The 20,959-nt window shown below is 39.0% G+C and overlaps 1 protein-coding gene across 1 annotated transcript in view; it reads right to left on the reverse strand.

Annotated features, from left to right (window-relative positions):
- ptprub (protein tyrosine phosphatase receptor type Ub) overlaps window positions 1–20,959 on the reverse strand; it is a 269,588-nt gene that overhangs the window by 49,257 nt on the left and 199,372 nt on the right. Inside the window, exons 11-13 of the mRNA XM_073872305.1 lie at window positions 17,550–17,652; window positions 17,152–17,425; window positions 8,336–8,372 (exon numbers count right to left, since the gene is read on the reverse strand). Of these exons, the coding sequence (XP_073728406.1) occupies window positions 8,336–8,372; window positions 17,152–17,425; window positions 17,550–17,652 (414 nt within the window). The remainder of the gene's footprint in view (window positions 1–8,335; window positions 8,373–17,151; window positions 17,426–17,549; window positions 17,653–20,959) is intronic.

Raw genomic sequence — 20,959 nt, forward strand, 5'->3', positions numbered from 1 at the left:
CAAAATGTCCTATGTGTTTTGTGTTTCTGCTCTCACAAAGGTGAATGCAACCTGAAGTTCAATGTGGTCACACCTTAACCAGCTTGCACAAGCTAATAACTAGCTTTGACCAGCTAAAAAACAATGTACTACTGTCATAAACTGTTTAAAAGGTTTGGAGTATATCACATATTAAAGGTCAAATATTAAAATACAAACAAAAACCCTAAATAAGAGACCAAGGGCAGTCGACTTACAGAAAGCGCACATGCAAAAGACTAAACAAGCAAGAAACAACTCAAAATGCACCTTGTGGTTAATAGCCCAAGGTTACAGTAATGAAAGCTCTCTTTCAGCTTGCTGTCCAAAAAGCTCCTTCAATCTTTTGTCATGAGAATCAGACATTTCTCATTACTACTGTACCACGCAGATTGCACGCCTCCCTCCTTCATGACGCAGGCACCAAATGCACCCTGAGGGCTATTTATCCCCGGCACCTGTCTTCATTGACAGCGTGTGGGCAGAGGTCACTTCATAATCTAAGACTCCTGGGGAAAGCACGACTTTTTGTCACACTGGAGAATAAGTCTGAGTGATCAGAGTATGAGCAAGAAGAAAGTATGCATATGCAACAAAGCCCGAGGCCAATTGCTCTGACCCAGACAGAAGCTGGCTATTTGTACTCTTTACACAAATGCTTGTACGGAGATGATGTACATATTGTTGTAAGTTTATACATGCTATACAATTCAAAACATGCACTGTCATTCATAATAAATACAATTCAAACTTATGTTTGTCTTTTATTACTTCACGTTTTAACAGTATTATTAGGTCACATTATACACTCATTTATACACAGCACTGGATCAAAAAGGTTGAGCCCAGCCGTTGGGTTAAATTAACCCAGAAAATGTTTATATTTGACCCAAAAATGGGTTGAAAGAACACATAATTTTGGGTTGAAACAAGCCAGCATAATTTAAATTTTAACTCAACAGGCTGGGCTCATCCCTCTTTGAGCCAATGCTGGGTTGGAAATAACCAAGCATGTGTAGCCATCTTAAAATGGTGCAGAATGCCAAGACCAAGTCTAAAAATGTCCTTTTTGCATTTTTCTAATGGCAAACCATGTTGGTTCATTACAAATTATCAACATATCTTCAGTGGAACAAACTAGAAAATCAACATGTGTTTCAGAATCTCTTAGTAATTGTTATTTTTTTGTTTTAATGACAGCATGCATGCAAGCTGGCAAGGAGTATTTTTGCTTAAAACCTGATGAACCATGTCATCCCAGCGTGATCATTCTACAGATCATCCAACTAGTTTCTGTTCTTTCATTAAAGCAAGGACGTTTTTATACAAAAGCAAGCGTGGTCTCAGACTTTTGGACCCCATTATCCATTCTGATATTATCAAGCCCAATTAGTACAGTTTTCGGAGAATGACCCAGTTACACTGTCAAAGGTGTGGTGCTGTGGTAGCGGACGGTCCACTCATTATGCACAAAGGTTGCAGTTCTCTCAGGGATGAAGGCTGGTCTCTGTTCTGTCCTCTTTTCTAACGCATTAACATATCTTAACTAGACCGACATGTTAACATACAGCGGGGAAAATAAGTATTTGACACATCAGCATTTTTATCAGTAAGGGGATTTCTAAGTGGGCTATTGACACAAAATTTCCACCAAATGTAGCCATCAAGCCAAATTCATACAAAGAAATCAGAACATTTAAGTATACAAGTTGAGTCATAATAAATAAAGTGAAATGACACAGGGAATAAGTATTGAAAACACTTTAATTAATACTTTGTAGACAAGCCTTTGTAGGTGATTACAGCTCCTAGACGCCTCTTGTATGGAGAGACCAGTCGTCTGCATTGCTCAGGAGTTATTCTGGCCCATTCTTCCACACAAATGGTCTTTAAATCTTGAAGGTTCCTTGTGCCTTTTTTTTAACTTTGATCTTCAGTATCCATAGATTTTCTATAAGATTTAGGTCTGGTGATTGACTGGGCCATTCAAGCAACTTGATTTTCTTTCTTTAAAACCACTTTATGTTTCCTTGGCCCTGTGTTTGTCCACCCTCTTTTCATTTTCAGCTTTGTGGTAAATGGCAGCAGATTTTTATCCAGAATGTCCCAGTACATTTCTCCATTCATCCTGCCTGCAATAATATAAAGTCTGCCAGTACCCCTTGCCGAAAAGCAGCCCCAAACCATGATGCCCCATGATGGTGGGCAGTGCCATTTCTTCTCCAAACATGGTGTGTAGAATGACTGCCAAAAAGTTCAAATTTGCTTTCATCTGACCATACTATAGTCTCCCAATAATCCACAGGCTTCTCCGATGCTCTTTCACAAACTTTAACCGAGCCCCAACATGCTTTTTGTTCAGCAATGGAGTCTTGCATGGTGAGCTGGCATGGATGCCATGGCGGTTCAGTGCATTGCTTATAATTTTCTTTGAAACAACAGTACCTGCTGATGCAAGGTCTTTCTGAAGTTCTGCCCGAGTGGTTCTTGGCTCTCCTGATTATTCTTTGGACTCCTCGGACAGGGATCTTAAAAACTTGGCCAGTTTATGGTGAAGTGATGCTCTTTCCATTTTCGGATAATGGCCCCCACGGTGCTCACAGGAACATTCAGCATTCTGGATATGCGCCTATAACCATTCCCATCAAAATGCTTTTCAACGATAAGATTACGAAGAACTTGAGAGAGTTCTTTGCTTTTACCCATGAGGAAGTCTTTCGTGTGTGCCTTCTGGGTAATGAGAAGCCTTTATAGGCCATCAATTAGGACTAAAGCAGCTGATATCAATTAGTACTGATAGGGGGCAAAGTTTCTCTCTCAATACTGACAGATTTCAGGTAATCTCCTGGCTTTCTATGCCAATTTGCACCTTGTTCTCTTCATGTGTTCAATACTTATTCCCTGTGTCAATTTACGTTATTTATTATGACTCAACTTGTATACTTAAATGTTCTGATTTCTTTGTATGAATTCAATATTTGGCTTGATGGCTACATCTGGTGGACATTTTGTGTCAATAATAGCCCACTTAGAAATCTCCTTACTGATAAAAATGCTGATGTGTCAAATACTCATTTTCCCCGCTTTATATTACAGCTTGCCAGAACTACGAGAGAAGGCAGCATTCAGATGCCTAGTACAAATATGGTGGTACATGAACCACATTAACATTTTCCTTCAGATAGACATTAAGCTCTCACACAGTTTAACTGACAAGGTCAAGCGGATTTGTTGGCACATCAAACGAATAGTTTTTGCTGCAAAGAAATTAACCTTTTAAAAACAACCAGCAACAGTCTAAGCTCCCCTCCTCTTCAAATGACTGAATATAATATCTGGCCACATCACCCTAAAACCACCAAATAGCTTATTAAGCTAATAGGTTATTACCAGGCAAGGTCCCATTTGTGTTTAGTGGAATCCACACTGGGAGGAATTTTGTCTCATTTACTTATTCAATGCAGTGCTCATACATCCTTAAAAGAACAGCTCACCTAAAAATGAAAATTCTGTCATCATTTACTCACCCTCATGTTATTCGAAACCTGTATGCGTTTATTTCTGCTGTCAAACACAAAAGAGGATATTTTGCTAAATGATGGTAACCACACAGTTGACGGTACACATTGACTTCCATAGTAGGAAAAACAAATACTATGGAAGTCAATACTGTAGGTGCCTGAACTGTTTGTTTTCTTTATTTATCAAGATATCTATATGCGTTTAACTCTTTCCCCGCCATTGACAAGTTGTCTCGTCAATCCGCAATACGGCTATTATCCACCAGGTGATGGTCTTCCGGAGCTTATAAAACCCGGAAGTATTGCCCTAGGGCAAAGAGCTGTATGTACATCTAAGGGATGCTTAAGGATCACTCTGCATCTAATCTCTATAGAAAGTCCTTCACAAAAAAAGGTAGGATGAAACTTTTTTTTTTTTGAAAGCAAAGGGTCTGTTCTTTCATTTAATATGTTGTATGTTTATATATTCAAAGAAGAGCATTTTCTGGGAGGCATTAAACTTTTGTGAAAATCATGAAAAATGCTGGTGGGGAAAGAGTTAATAGAATACAGAAACTCATAAAGATTTAGAACAACATGAGGGTGAATAAATGATGACAGATTTTTACATTTTTGGGTGAACTACCCTTTAAGGCCTTTAGTGGCCTCAAAGATACATGGCTTTATGAAAAAGACTAAGGCCTGAGGAAAGAGGTCTGCATTGGGGCTCCATGCGAGGCCAAAGCTAAAAATAAGTCATAAGCGAGTGGAACAACGGTTTTCTGGTGTCAAAGAAAAGTATTATCCATATCGCTCTCGGTTTCATCAAAGCAGTTTCAAAACTTCAACTTTCCTCTTTAAGCAGTTCATTCACATTGACAAAATACTGCTCTTTTAAGCAGAACAGCTTTGTCAACAGCAGTTAGCATGGAAGCGACTGGGTGCATATGATGACCTACATTTAATTTATAGTGTATGATAAAGCAATTAGGCCTATTTAAGATCAGCTGTTGATTTTACAATCAGTGTGGAGAAAAACATTTATTTTAATGCTAGACAAAACACATCTACTGTATGACACCATAATAGTTTGTTTGCATCAAAACGATCCAAGAAAATAGGTCTAGTTTTTAGAAGTTTTGGGGTAAGCAAAGTTTTGGGGTAAGCAAAAAAATCTTGAAAATTTTTCTTAAACGCTGAATTCAAGAAAAATTTGCTTACCCCAGATTAGATTTTTTTTCTTGTTGTATGCACAAAATCACTTAAATTTGATATTTTTGGTCTAAAAACTAGACTTTTTTTTCTTGGGTCGTTTTGCTCATCAAGAATAAGCATCTTAATTTAAGAATTTGTAGATATTTTTACTGAAAACAAGACAAAAATACTAAGATTTTTTTCTTGAAAATCATTTTTTTTTTGCAGTGTACACACTGCAAAAAATGACTTTCTTACTTAGTATTTTTCAGTCTTGCTTTCAGTGAAAATATATAAAAATTATTAAATTAAGATTTCTTTTTTAATGAGCAAGTTGACCTAGGAAAATAAGTCTAGTTTTTAGAAAAAAAAATATAAAATTTAAGTGAATTTGTGAAAAAAAAATCGGCAATTGGAATAAGAAAAAATTGTGTTTATGAAAAAAGTAAACTTATTTAAAAAAAAAATTCAAATTTCATTGGCAGATTTTTACTTGTTTTAAGCACTAATTTGCTTAAAGTTTATATTTTTTGTCTAAAACTAGACTTATTTTCCTAGGTAATTTGCTCATGAAGAAAATGCATTTTAATTTAAGAATTTTTAGATATTTTTACTGAAAACAAGACAAAAATACTAAGTAAGAAAGTCATTTTTGCAGTGCAGTTGTAATGTAGAGTAAAATCATTAAAGGGTTAAACACTTTTTGTCTTCCAACACAGACCTCAAAATATTTTATAAGATTTAAAACAAGTAAAACACATTGCTTCTTAGGTGAAATGCAATTATTTTAAATCTTAGATATTTTTACTGGAAAACAATACAAAGATAATAATTTAGATGATTTTTTGTCAATATATTAGGTCTTCCATTAGATATGCAAACCACGATTCTGCAATAAAAATACAGGTTCATGTTTAGTCTATACAATAACAAATAAATCACACGATCTTAATGAAGTATAAAATGTATTCATTACATAAAATATAGATGGGAAAACATCCATTAAAGTTTGATGCAAACCTGATCGTATTTTTATCGTCGTGCTGAGTTTCCTTTCAGAATATCAATTAAGCCAAACACAGGCATGAAATTTGTTTCAAGATTAATGCGAGCACCTGCTGAGCACACCAGAAGTGGAAATTAGCACTTGGAGTTACAATGAAAGTGTATTGTTCTGTAAAGATTGCCAAGGGACTGTTAATTAAACTGTCATCTGTGTACAGAAACGGGGGTCTTGGAAGCTTAGTTTTCAGGCTTGTGTAATTCTGTCGGGTTTTGAGCGCATCAGGGTCTCAGTTCCTCTGAACTGTGACTGCTGAAATATGAGACAAGGACAATTATGTGGCCAATCAAATGCGACAACTTTGAATTGTGAATTTTTGACAAGTTAGATTACATTTTGAAAAGCTTTCATATGTGTGGCCTAATTACCGAATCTTGAAGTAATAGTTCACCCAAAACAAAAAGTCTTTCCACTTAACTTCAGAAAACTTTGAATACTAATATAATGGCATACTTGGAATTGCTAATATTTGCAAAAAACCCAGAACAACAATGACAGAATTTTCATTTTAGGAACAACTAATCCTTTAATGCAAAAGAGATTGCGTCAGTTTCTTATTTGTCTGTTTGTTAGGCAAGAATTTGTTTAATCTTCCTTGTCAATTTACCACCAGGAAGGAGTGAAGTGTTCCATTCTGTTCATCAATATGTTGCCGTGTGATTTATCACAGACCAAATGTATCGAGCAGATGGAGAATGAGGCAACTCTAAAACGTCCACTGTTGCATCTTGGCTTCGTGTTCGGAAGGCTAGCAGTCACCCTCATTACTCAGTCTCAAAGAGAGCCTTCGTCCCGCCAGGTCGATTAAACCGTGAGGTTCTGCTCACCGACAGCGAATCCTGAAGACTATAAATACAGTCCTGCCCACACTGACTTCTGATGGCGCTCGATAGAGAGGAGTCAGGTTTTTTGTTGGCTTGACAGGAATTCATGCCTCTTAAAGCCTTTCATCTTTCTGTTAGGGCTCTGACAGGTGGTGGTGTGTATTGACAGGCACAGGTGACTCCATCAGTAGTGTTTGATGTAGGGACCTTTGTCCTGACTGCATTGGACCCTGAAAACCGATCTCTCTGGCCTTGTGTCTGCGCCCCCAGACAAACCCGCTTTGATACACTCCACCAACCCTACCTCAAGCACCCAAAACAAACATGATGAAAGAGTGCCCTGTTCTCCCTTAATGTCCTTGTCTCCAGAGGGGTGGTGTATAAAGAAAAAAACTGTGTGTCTGGACAGCAAACAAATACACAACCTCTTGAGCTTCTCACTTTGCCCTTTAGGGAATCTCTGGATGCTTGCAATCCATGTCAGAAATCCGAGCACTTAGGAAGAAAAATAAGAGCAGGGTCCACGTGTACGATTAGCTAGTGACCCATTACCGAGTATTTCTCAGTGGTACATCTGAGAGGCTTGAGCAAGGATCACAGAGGTGGAATCACTTTGATACCAAAGCCAGACATGATGCTTGTCAGATGGGAAAAAACTACACTGATACACACTCAACTGCAAACTGCTGCACAGCAAAACCTCCAGTGTAATGTTAATTATCTCCCTGCCATTAAAGGGATAGTTCACACAAAAATGAAAATAATTTCTTTAATGACTCACCCTCATGTAATTCCGAACTTGTAAGACCTCTGTTCATCTTCAAAACACAGATTAAGATGTTTTATATTTAGTCCGAGAGCTTGTTGACCCTTCATTGAAAATCTACGTATGGTATAATGTCCATGTCCAGAAAGGTAATAAAAACATCATCAAAGTAGTCCGTGTGACATCAGTGGGTCAGTTAGAATGTGTTGAAGCATACATTTTGATCCAAAAATTACGACTTTATTCAGCATCGTCTTCTTTTCTGCGTCTGTTGTGACAGAATGGACAGTATACCGTACGTAGATTTTCAATGAAGGGTCAACAAGCTCTCCGACTAAATATAAAACATCTTAAACTGTGTTCCAAAGATGAACGGAGGTTTTACGAGTTTGGAACGACATGATTATTTTCTTTTTTGGGTGAACTAGCCCTTTAAGAGAAAACACTTCCCTGCCAATGACAAGTTTTTCCGGCAATCTGTAATTATGCTATTATCAGATGGCGCTCTTACCAAATATCTTACCTTATAAAACCCGGAAGTATTCCCTTAGGGCAAACAGTTCAAACTCTGTGTATATTTTGATGATCGCTCTGAATCTGATCTCTATCAAAAGTCCTTTAAAAAAACAATTATCTCAGCTTTTTGCTTAAAATTTTGTATTTTTTAAGAAACTTACCCATATTTGACAAATGAAGGTAGGATGAAAAATTTTTAAGAGGGTCTGTTATTTCATTTGATATATTGTATGTTTATATATTTACAGAAGAACATTTTCTGGGAGGCATTACATTTTTGTGCAAATCATAAAAAAGCTGGTGCTGGCTGGCAACGTTTTTTTAAAAATGCTGGCAAGGAAACATTTCCTCATTTCACATTTCCTTACACTGTCTGTGACAGACCATACAAGACACAACAGCACAGTACATCAGAGAAGAAAATATTTTGTCTCATCTGTATTGAATGACTCACCTTTACGTGCGACACGAATGCAGTTAATCCTCGTTTCCTGTGAAAAAAAAGAAAAAAAAGAGATGTTTGTATGTAGCGTCATGCCGTGGGGAAAAAGTCAAAGAGCAGATATAATACCGTGTGACACCTGATGAGATCTTAAACGGGCCCACACTGATGTTTTCCTGATTCAACAACAGCATGAATGCAAGCCAAAACATAAAAATATATTCACACACAGCACTGTGTCGGTATGTGTGCGGTGGGAAGCTGTTAAAGTAAAGAAAAAAGTGATGGGGGACACAAAAGAGACAGGAGAGATGACTTTCAACCAGGAGAGAAATATAAAAAGCAATTAATTTATTGCAAATCGCAGTCGATGGCATAGTGGTGCTATGAAAACGACCTTTGTCAAATAGCACTAATGGGATCCAAGCCCATAATCCAATTCCGGCCAGTCACCTCGACAAGAAGATGCATTATCAAATTAAGATTTACAGATGCTAATTCGGGCATTATGAAACAATTATGCAAATCCTCCCATCCGTAAAAAGAGTTGAGAGGCCTTTTCTGAAACTGGGGCTAAATTGCTTAATTTAATTGAAAATCCATTTCAAGCCATCTTGGCTGCTAAAGTCCATCTTCTTGGAAAACATACAACAGGGTGGGTGGTTGAAGGGGGGCATAGGGAATAATAGAAATGGCCATGGACAGAGATATTTAACAGATATCTTGGCACAACCACATGCTTATAAATGTCATGTAGGCCAATCCGGGCTTTATGAGAAACCCATCTTTATCTCCTCCAGCAGCCATCATTGCGATGCAAGTGTGCCATGCGTCTCAATCCATGCTCTCCCGCGAGGGATAAAGCAAACAGCGGCTGGTTCCTCTTAACACAGAGCCGGTCCAACATGTCGCACCACAAGCACACACAGAAAAGAGTGACCCCAAATGACAGACGAGAGACAGCTAGTGGGCTTTGATCAGATGGACGCAGGCACAAAGCTTTAAGCTTCCCTGCTCTATTTAATAAAATTTGTGGGAACGGTCATGGAAGGCACCGCAAAAGGGGATCTGTCAGCAAACTCAAGCTAAGTAAATGAATTATGAGCACTATAAAAATAGCAAGTTCAGGGAGGCAGAGAAAGGAAGTTATGATGAACCTCATACTTTTTAGAGCAGGAGGAAGAGGGTGGTACAAAAGGTGAGAGAGAGAGAGAGAGAGAGAGATAGAGAGAGAGAGAGAGAGAGAGAGAAGCCCTTTTTACACACACATTACGGAAAACACATGGAAAACGCATCCGGCATTTGTCCGGGATCATTTGATTTTTGGTTCATTCACACTGCCAATGATTTTCCGGAATCTGTGTGTGCATTCACACAGATGCCATAAAGATCCTGTAAAGACAAGTGATGTATTTAAAGTCCTGCACTTGATAGTTTTGTTCTCTGTAGCATCTTAAGTTTGTTTATTATGCGCTATTTCCAGTGTTGGGGAAAGTTACTTTTAAAAGTAATGCATTAGGGGCCAGTCACACCAAAAGCGTTTATGGCAGTTGCAGGCGCCTTTTTTGAATGATATTCTATGGGCAGGGTGCGTTTGCGTGCTGTTTATGCGCGCCGAGCGCCTTGCGGTTTGTTGCCGTCTGCTGCGCACGCGTTTTTGAAGGAGCGCTGAGAGCGGAGAAGCGCCCGACGTCATTCGCGTCTTTCCATTGTCCAATCGAATGAGGGGAGAGGCGGGCCTTACGTTGTGGTGTGAGGGAAGTTTACAGTTGCTTTGAAGAACCGGACACCACTCGCTCACTCTCTCCTGCAAGTTTTTGCACCTCTCACCCTCAAACAAGGTCAGAGCAAGCGTCCTCTTTTTAAAGTTTTTGCTAATATGACAGTTAACAGCAAAAGAGCGCTCACGCTTCAATATTTGATTGACAAGACAGCTGACTCGGTGGTTGCTTAGCAATATGAAAAGCCGCATCGCACTGCTCTTTTTTTAAAAAAGGCAGTGCGGCGCGCCTTGCGTTTGCAAGCGTTTAAAGCGCTTTTGGTGTGACTGGCCCCTTACAATATAAAGTTACTCCCCAAAAAAGTAACTAATTGCATTACTTAGTTACTTTTCATGGAAAGTAATGCTTATGTTACTTTTAAGTTACTTTTGCATTACTTTTTTTCTTTGGCTGAGGCTTGATCTCTTTTATGATCACAGAAATGTCAAGCTCTGGCCTGCCATCTCCGTTTCTGACTCAAACTGTTCTCGCTCAGGCGCACAGAGTGCGTAATTCTACGTTAATATGTTCAGTATAATTGAGTACATTATTTTATTTTTAAATTGAATTGATTAAACTGAAAAGTAACTATTAATGTGTACATTTATAAAGTAATCCGTTACTTTACTCGTTGCTTCAAAAAAGTAATATGCAATGTGCGTTACTTGTAATGTGTGATCCCAGAACATTTACGGGATGTGTTTGTGTTTATACAGTAGCGTGTATACCACTTTTATTACACGGACATTTTCTGGGACCAAAGTGCTGTGTGAATGAGGTGAGAGAGAGAGAGAGAGAGAGAAAACATTTTGATCGCCTCCCAGTATAGGTCATAAGCCCTGCCCTCTCCATGTAAACGAATGGGAAGCGAGCAAAACTTTAAAAAAAAAACTTAAACATTTTCCCAACTATGTTTTCTAGTATTTTAGTTACTTCTTATCATGTTGATGTATTTTAAATTTTTTTTAATCTAATAAGTTTGGTTTAAGTTGGCTATTAGATGCTATTAAAAAGGCATATGACGACTTTATTTGAAATTAAAGGAATAGTCTACTCATTTTCAATATTAAAATATGTTATTACCTTAAAGGAGCATTTCACCCGTAGAAACTTTAATCTTTATTGAAACTGTGTCATATTTGTAGTCGAAATGTAACATACATTTAGAATTTGGTGCCCATTTGACCGAGAACAGGGGTGTTTGTAGTCTCACCCCCTCAACAAAGATATTGGACTTCCTTCTTTCAATGATGCAAAATGATGATTTTTACATCATTGAAAGAAGGAAGTGCAACACTGAAATCTGTATTTCTCCTGTCTCAGTGGCAACTGAGAAAATGATGCATGACCATTCAAAAACATGGCTGGGGTTTTAAATTTACAAAGCTTTATGCAAATGGGTGAAGTGTCCCTTTAACTAAGAATTGTTGATACATCCCTCTATCATCTGTGTGCGTGAACGTAAGCGCTGGAGCGCGCTGCGACGCTTCGATAGCATTTAGCTTAGCCCCATTCATTCAATGGTACCATTTAGAGATAAAGTTAGAAGTGACCAAACACATTAACGTTTTTCCTATTTAAGACGAGTAGTTATACGAGCAAGTTTGGTGGTACAAAATAAAACGTAGCGCTTTTCTAAGCGGATTTAAAAGAGGAACTATATTTTATGGCGTAATAGCACTTTTGTGAGTACTTCGACTCGGCGCAGTAACACCCTCCCTCTCCCATTATGAGAGTGAGAAGGGGAGCGGACTTTTCAGGCGAGTCGAAGTACTCCCAAAAGTGCTATTACGCCATAAAATATAGTTCCTATTTTAAATCCGCTTAGAAAAGCGCTACGTTTTATTTTGTACCACCAAACTTGCTCGTATAACTACTCGTCTTAAATAGGAAAAACGTTGATGTGTTTGGTCACTTCTAACTTTATCTCTAAATGGTACCATTGAATGAATGGGGCTAAGCTAAATGCTATCGAAGCGTTGCAGTGCGCTCCAGCGCTTACGTGCACACACACAGATCATAGAGGGATGTATCAACAATTCTTAGTTAAGGTAATAACATATTTTAATATTGAAAATGAGTAGACTATTCCTTTAAGTTAAACAGAAAAATGGGCGGGGCCTTGATACCGTGGCTCCACCTTACAATCACTACTACGCAGTCTCTTGCTACAAATTTGGCCCAATGTGTCGGCAGTCGTTTTTGAGATATTTTTTCTTTACAATGGCAGTCATAGAGATATGTTTTGCAGTCTATGCCACTGCTGAAATGAAAATAACTACATTTTTACTACTTTTATAAGAAAATATAATAGGTGGCCATTAAATGTTGAATTATAACTTAAACACCAATTACAGAACCTTTACAGAAAGTACAAATCATATTTGTAGATTTTGTTTGATTTGGAGACAAATGTGACCTGGACGAGTTCTTGTGAGATTCACAAAGATAAATATCTACTTATGCCATCCGTTCTGGTGTGGCAAAGATTTCAAACAGAGAGCAAGAGAAGGCAATTAGAGAAAAAAAAACTCCCTGAAAGTGTTCGGTCAGTCCCATAGGGTCCAGAACCAAACACGAAAAACAAGTAAAGTTTGCTGCGCGTTAGAGAGAAAAACTGACAGCTACAATCTTTTTGCTTTGCCTCTAAGGGCTGTGAAGTAAGTAAAGGACAAAAAGTAAATAACAAAGGGTAGAGAAAGAACATTGGGCTTAGGCTTTTTGAGCTTACACACACACACACACACACACACACACACACACACACACACACATATATATAACTTATACATAGTGGAAGACAGACAGGGACTCTATAATGTTTAAAATAATAGCCCCCAAAACTGCAGTGGAGGGATTTTTCTCTTGCAGCTGATGTTGCCAAAAATTCAAAAAGCACTTACGGCCATAAAGTTGGCCAGGAGACAAAACAAAGTATTTTAGCATAGTTTATACGCAGTCAGGATTTTCAAAAGCTTTGCACACAACAGAACTGTTTAAACTGATAAGAGGAAAGTACTAAATGTTAGCAAACTCTCCTGAGCTACATTCTCTTTGGTTTAGACTGTCAGCCTTTACAGCACTTACCGCAGCATAAAATAGAGCTGAATAAAAATGAATATTTAGCTAAAGGTCGGTCAAGTAAATCAACAGTGCCCAAAGGAGACCGAGCCGTGCGATCATTTTCCAAATCGTACGCGAAAAAATCGAGGGGGAGCTGGAGTCACAGCGCTTGGCTGACAGGTGCTTTTTTGTATAGATTGAGAAGCCCTGAGGGGTTTGAAAGAGAGGGAATTTGGGTCTGTACTATAGGTCAAGAGAGTCATCGCTCAAAAACCCGACTCCCTAGTAACGCTTAGTGAAGTCCGTCCAAGTTTTGCGTCCCTGAATTGCTGTTCAGAAGAGTGAAATGAGCCAAACTGGCTCATGCATTCCTCCAGGTGCTGAGCCAATGAGATAACCTTCTTCTAAATGTCATCCACATTTTTTTGAGGATGAGGTTTGCTAGCTTGTGTCAAATCTAAATGGACCATTAAAACATTCTTTTCATTTCCACAAGCCCGAAATGCTTAGAGTTTTAATAGCGCATTATTGAGTACGGAGGTAACTAATAACCATGAAGGCAGGACTCAGAGAAAGTTTCCTGAAACGTTCATGATGGCAGATGGCTAGCATGAAGTTCAAAACTGTGTGTAAAACCTAAAGATGTTGCCTAGTGAGTAAATGACTAACAAGTAGGGATGCTCACATTGACCGTTTAACCGTTAACCGAAGGTAGAACTTATGACCGATTAACATTATCAGTTAAAATAAAAAAATATTTGTTAATACATGGTGCGTGTCCTCATGAGCCGACAGACATTTCGCCATTTTTCTAAGTACTATTCGGACGGGATTAGTTTTACATAGGAAGGTGGGGTAAAGCAATTTTTATTAGAGCTTCTCAGTGATTTTAGTCCAGTCCGAATGTTCCATGTCAGTAATCATTACGGACAATGTCAGTAAAGATTACGGCGACTTTTACCTTCTGTAAAAAGGTCCGGAGAAATTACCTCAGGTAATACTAATCCAGTGCGAATAGACCAGCTGTAAATATCCACGTAAATCGCATCATTTCCTTTTAATTTGCGGGTTTCTTTTAAATATAAAAGCGCTTAAAGAAGCATTTACTTGCGTTCTAGGCGGAAAAACAAGTCAGTTACAAGTCAGTTCCTGAATAACACGACATAAACTTTAAAAAAAAAAGTCACATTTACTTCTCAGAGGCACGGAACTGTTTATGAAACTGACGTTGTCCCCAAACTGAAATTAAACACAGTGTTTCGCGTTTTCCTCGTCAGTGTCATGTTGTTTGCACATCTGATATCAGAAAGCAAGGTAATGTGCACGTGAAGACGGGAGGTGCGCAATCGAGTTATCCCTCCCACTTCTGAATGTTTTACTGAGATTTCTAATCCCGTCCGAATTGACCATTAATATAACAGACGTCCTGTGGTAAAATTACATTACGCCACCTACCCCTGTAAAACTAATCCCGTCCGAATGTTTAATTTGTGAATGTCCTGTAAATGACACAAATGATTGCTGCCCTGACGGTCTGATAAAGTAATCATTTGTATGAGAAATCATTTGTATGCGTGTTTGGAAGCTGAACGGAGACGCGCGCGTGTCCGCGCAAGATGACGCGTCCGTCTTGCGCACATCCGGACAGACGTTCGCTGATGGCCTCTGACCCTAACCATAAACATCTAGCTCTTTTTGGACAAACGGAGAAAGACGACGCAAAACCAAAACTTTCTGAAAAGCGTCCTGCTTTAGAGATGACCACTGTGGTAGATGAAACGGAGACATTCTGCCCTTTTGGATATTAATCCACTGGACCGATCGCGTGCTTTTTAATAAAGTAATGTTGCGTGAATATCTGATAATGTATGAATCCTGGTTCTGTTGTTGATCTGTGGTTGCTGTTTGCACGTTCAAATTAAATGTTTTGTTTTTACTAGTTCACAGACAACCGTCAACTGTATTTTACTCAATGACAATTTCATATTAAAATCTTATCAGTTAACGGTTAATGTTCGGTTTAGAAGCTACGGTTGTCGGTCAGGAAAATTAACTGATATGAGCATCCCTACTAACAAGGTAGCGTTCTGTGTATGAAGATAATCTTTAAACTGGCGCTCAAGGCTTTATAACATCATGTACAATTTTGTGGGACTTAAAGAAAAACACCGTTTTTCAATATGTTATTATGGTCTTACCTCAATGTAGACGAATTAACACATACTTATCTTATTTCAATGCGTGTACTTAATCTTTGTACACCGTGTTGTTAATGTGTTAGCATTTAGCCTAGCCCCATTCATTCCTTAGGATCCAAACACGGATGAATTTAGAAGCCACCAAACACTTCCATGTTTTCCCCTTTTAAAGACCATTACACAAGTAATTACACAAGTAAGGTGGCACAAAATAAAAAGTGCCGATTTTTAAGCAGATAAAAAATGAGAACTATATTGTATGGCGGAAGAGCACTTCGACCTCGGCGCGCAGTAACATCATCACTGCTGACTACTCTCGCTCAAACTTCTGTCAATATTACTGCGCCAGAGGTCAAAGTGCTGCAAACTAAGTGCTCTTCCTTCATTAACAATATAGTTCTCATTTTTATCCGCTTAACAAAATCGCCACTTTTTATTTTGTGCCACCATACTTACTTGTGTAACAGTCTTTAAATAGGGAAAACATGGAAGTGTTTGGTTGGCTTCTAAATTCTTCCCTGTTTGGATCCTAAGGAATGAATGGGGCCATGCTAAATGCTAACACATTCACGACGTGCTGTACAAAGATTAAGTGCATGCATTGAATAAAGATAGGTGTGTATTAATTAGTCTTAGTTGAGATAAGAACATAGTAAAATATTGAGAAAAAAAGTGGTGTTTTCCTTTAAAGGGATAATTTACAAAAAAATGAAAATTATGTCATTGTTTACTTATTCTTTGTTTGTAACCAAACCATTGTTGAGCACCATAGTATTATTTTTTCCTTAAATCATAAATGATAGATAAGTTATGCAAACACTGGATATGAAAATGCCTTGCTGACTCTCTACCTCTGTATATCACATTGTTTAGATTTTAAACACAGCTTATACATATGATGAACCTCTTTGCGGGAAGTTATTGGATTTGGCTAATGAAAAGCTAGCAAAATTGTGTTGGCATTACAGTAGCACCACTGAATTTGGACAAAACTGTAGAGCCAGTAGGCAGATTGATCAGATCTGACTCCATCTCCCTGTCGGCCTACACAGACGTCTGCTAGCCGCAATGAACTATATTTCCTATCTACTGTTAAAGCGTTAATCAAATCCAATCTAATGCACTCTCTTTAACCAAGATATACATTACGCATCTGAGCAGCGCAAAATATAAAGCTCTTTCCTTTTCAAAAAACGTATCTGGCACCCTTCCGGATCAATTTCTGACCAGTCAGAGAGATGAATCTCCTTCAGGCTTAAGCTGCACGGCTCGTTCTCCTTCTCAGACGTAGCCGTTCCCAACACCAAACTGCCAGCTGATCTATTTTTGATCAGTCGCACCTGTGTCCAATTACCCCTTGAAATGGTTTACGGCAGCGAGACGATATTCCTCGTTGTTTATCCTCTTATCAGGGAATAGATGGGGACCACGGGGGCTGTTTTTCCCATTTGAATAAGGCCCTGACATTTAAAGCTCGGTGCGCGCTGATACTATATAATTAATTTCACACTGGGACTGTGACACGCGTTACCGTACGGGTGTGAATTAAAACAGATAAAGCAGAGGACAAATTGTGAGAACAAGCTATGATATGATGTTTCTGTAGATCCAGCTAATTGCAAATTTACCAGCTGCATTTGCTCCTCACTATTTATTCAATCTAGTCGCTGGTTCAGAGGATTTATCTCCTGCTGTGAACATCTGTCAACATGCATCTAAAAATATCATTCCAAGACGAAGCATTTTTAAAAAAGATTAGCTTCTGTCCGGTTATAAAACAAGAGATCTACTTGTTTCAGACACTCACTCCTCTAAAGTTGCTCATGGCCTGGAAGTATATGAGGTAGTTCTTCCTAGGGTCCAGAGGGCTGTTCCAGTAGCCATTGTAGGTGTGGTTGTCTCCCACAGTAAACGGTGTGGCTTCTGGGAGGCTGCTGGGTGGCAGTTCAGCTGTATAGTAATGTGGAGCTCCGTGGGCCTGAGCCTCGCCGTGAGATGTTGGAATAGGAAAGCATTCCTGAACACCCAGCTCTCTCTTCACCTTCCTCACAGTTTCCTCTTCCACGATCACCTGATACGTGCTGCATATATAGAGTAATGTTTCAGTGACAGTTCTGAATAGTGACTGTCATTTTGGTTATGAATTGTAACACAATGATGGAATGTATTTTTACACATTGTTACAGAAACTGATGCCACACTCACCTAACCGGAGCTCCTCTGCCTTGTGCTGGACGTAAGAGGACTGTGATGGTGCTGTCAGTCTCACTCAGAGGGGACGGCATGTCTCCGTAATCAAACGTAGGGGCTTCAGAAAGTCAAAAAGTGATAGAAAGAAAGAGCAAGAATTAGAAATTATAAGTAAACATTTTCGTTTTGGGAAATCTGATCACAAAAGTTTTCATATTGGATCACATGAACCGAATTCAGAGGACTTATAAATGCATGTGGCTAATCCAATATGGACAGCAATACTTGGAAGGACCACCTACCAGGTTGTCAATCAACCGCTGAACTTATTCAATTTAAAAATAAAATTTCAACCAATCAATACATGCAACAGATACTTCTGAGCTGTAAATTTCTAGTTATATACCATCTGTCCTACCTAACCATTGATCAACAAAGACTTTAAGACTTTAAAGAACACAAGATGTATTTGTAGTTGCTGGTCTCTTCTCCAAACCCATCCCTTAGCTTTTACTCGAATCAGGGTATAATTAATAGGTGTGCATGTGGGACAAACAGAGGGTAAACTCATTTAGAAGGATCAATGTCTGGACTGCATCCATCCCTAGTGATGCCACGTTGAGCAATAACATTTTCTTTAATATCAGCAGTCAGTTAGAGCTGACGAAAGAAGGCAAACAATCTGTGAGAAATCAATGATTATGATATTAGAAGCGAGTTGCGTAAAAACTCCATATGGAGGAGTAGACTTCAGTAGAAGTAAGGCCACTAATGGCTTCGACGCATCAGCATAAAACATAAAAATAAGTAATGCCCCTGATAATGCAAGATAATGCAAAAATATTATATATTTAAGCGATAATGTGTGTGCTTTGGGTCTTTGTCATGTTGGAAGACCCAGCCTCGACCCATCTTTAATGCTCTAACTTTGGGAAGGAGGTTGTTCCCCAAAATCTCGCAATATGGTCATCCTCTCCTTAATACAGTGCAGTCGCCCTGTCCCATGTGCAGAAAAACACCCCCAAAACATGATGCTACCACCCCCATGCTTCACAGTAGGGATGGTGTTCTTGGGATGGTAAGTATCATTCTTCTTCCTCCAAACACATTTAGTGGAATTTTGACCAAAAAGTTCTATTTTGGTCTCATCTGACCACATTCTCACATGACTCCTCTGGATCATCCAAATGGTCATTGGCAAACTTAAGATGGGCCTGAACATCTGCTGGTTTAAGCAGGGGGACCTTACGTGCCATGCATGATTTCAAACCATGACGTCTTAGTGTATTACCAACAGTAACCTTGGAAACGGTGGTCCCAGCTCTTTTCAGGGCATTGACCAGCTCTTCCCGTGTAGTTCTGGGTTGATTTCTCACCTTTCTTAGGATCATTGAGACCCCACGAGGTGAGATCTTGCATGGAGCCCCAGTCTGAGATTTGAAAAGCTCTGTGTCCCTGATTGGCCAGCTAATCTGTATGTTGGAATTGGTCTGAATACCTCTGACGTCAGCTGGAAATGTGACGCTCCTTACCATGTTTGAAAGATATGCACACAATGCAATGCTAACAGGAGTTAATTTACAGGCTGTGAGTCCGAAAGGGGAGGAATTATGATATTGTCGGTCTTCTCTATGTCACCAATCCCAGGAAGTAAACTGTTGCCTACAATCCGTGTGTTTGTTGTAGTCCAAGAAAAGAGATTTACGTTGGAGATGATAACTTGCGTCATCGTTTACTTTAGGGTTTGTAGCTTTTGCATATCCTTAACATTTACTAATACACCTACACACCAAAGGAAATGTAAAATCTTGAATCGGACAATAGGTGCTCTTTAAAACATCTTCAGCTTTAAAAACACCAAAGTCTTTATAATGCGACATTCTCTCCAATGTTTGTGGAGATACTGATGTGTGCAAAAAAGCTCAAAATTGACTAAAACAACCCAAAACCCCTCTATGTGATGGTGTTTCTCCAAGACATACCAGAGCACTCCCTCCAAAAAAACGGTGGAGATTCATCAATAAATACGCTGGTTTGAAACAGAATATGTGAGTGAAGAGACAAGAAGTTTCACGCTGTGCTCAAAGCATTTCATAATCACTCCACTCCAACTCTGCACGGGGTTTACAATTTTCCATTGCTCGCTCGCTCCTCACTTACTACTTGCTCAGTTTTTGGTCCATGGAAAAATTTGCGACTAATTAAGGCTCCATTGTAAATTCTGTAAATGTTGCTAAATGATCAATTACATTAGGGTGCTCTGTATTTTTGTCTTGATTAATTTGATTAGTGTTTTTAAACTTTAAAACTGCATTTAGAGGCAGGCGGCCCTAATTCTGTCATCTCAGTTTCACTTTGCACGCTTTTGGCTTTTTATACAGTACATTCACTGCATGATTTAACAAAATACGAATAGTTTGTTTTACATTTTGAATAATTACAACAAAAAACCCTCTCTCAATTATTACAGTATACACATATGACGAGTAAAACAAAAAGGCAATGCCTCATGAATTAAACGTGAAGATTGTGGTCATTCTTTGCCGTCAGCTTGCCAGTACTGCGGTTACCATTATACTTGCCCCCCCAACTGTTAAATGAGATTTATTCACATGGTTGCTTTATGCCCATGGAGTTGTGCTTGTGATGGAGCGGTAGTGGAGCGCTCTCAGAGGGCAAGATAAATCCGCAACACTCCGCTCCTAGCAGCCGCTCCACTTCCACTTAGCTCTGCTCAAATACTCAGGTGTGAACACAACTGGCTCTGCATCAGTCTGAGGATAAGAAATCCTGCTTTAGCATCAGCCGTGTCGGACTGACAGCAGCATATGGTGCTGTTTTGTAAGCTGGGACAGTTGCGAATGGCGTGGATGACAGTGATGTCAGTTCTCTTTGAGGCAAGAAGAAGCGTGTAACGTTCTTGAAAGGCCTGTTGGGTTCTGAGCATCTGCTGTGATTTAGTCTCAGTATCGTTTCTTCAGGTCCGCATGGGATTTCATAACGGCTCTTAAGCGGCTGTACGGGCAAGCGGGCGCACACAAACATACGCGCATGCCGCACATGAGCAAAGGCATCTGAGATCAAAGCAAAGGATTATGAATCAGTCTTTTTTTGTAAAAGCTGGTTTGGTTTCACTTTCTTCCAGTCTATTCAGATATCTAAGGCTAACGATCTGAGCCATCACGTATCTGAATTACTTCAATCGAACGTTTAAAGGTGTCACCTGGTAAAACGGAAGGTGCATGAAAATGCATCCGTACAAGCAAGCACATATAAAGGATTCATTTGCATCACTTTTGGTCACAACTCTTTTAATATGTCAAATGAAAACTCCATATAAAACGGTTCCTGGATTTTCATTCAAACATGAAACTAAAGCCCCATTAAATTGCACCTGCTCTGGGTCTAAAGCAAGATTGAAATTT

This window comes from Misgurnus anguillicaudatus, chromosome 10, assembly GCF_027580225.2.
Source record: "Misgurnus anguillicaudatus chromosome 10, ASM2758022v2, whole genome shotgun sequence".
Classification (NCBI taxonomy): Eukaryota; Metazoa; Chordata; class Actinopteri; order Cypriniformes; family Cobitidae; genus Misgurnus; species Misgurnus anguillicaudatus.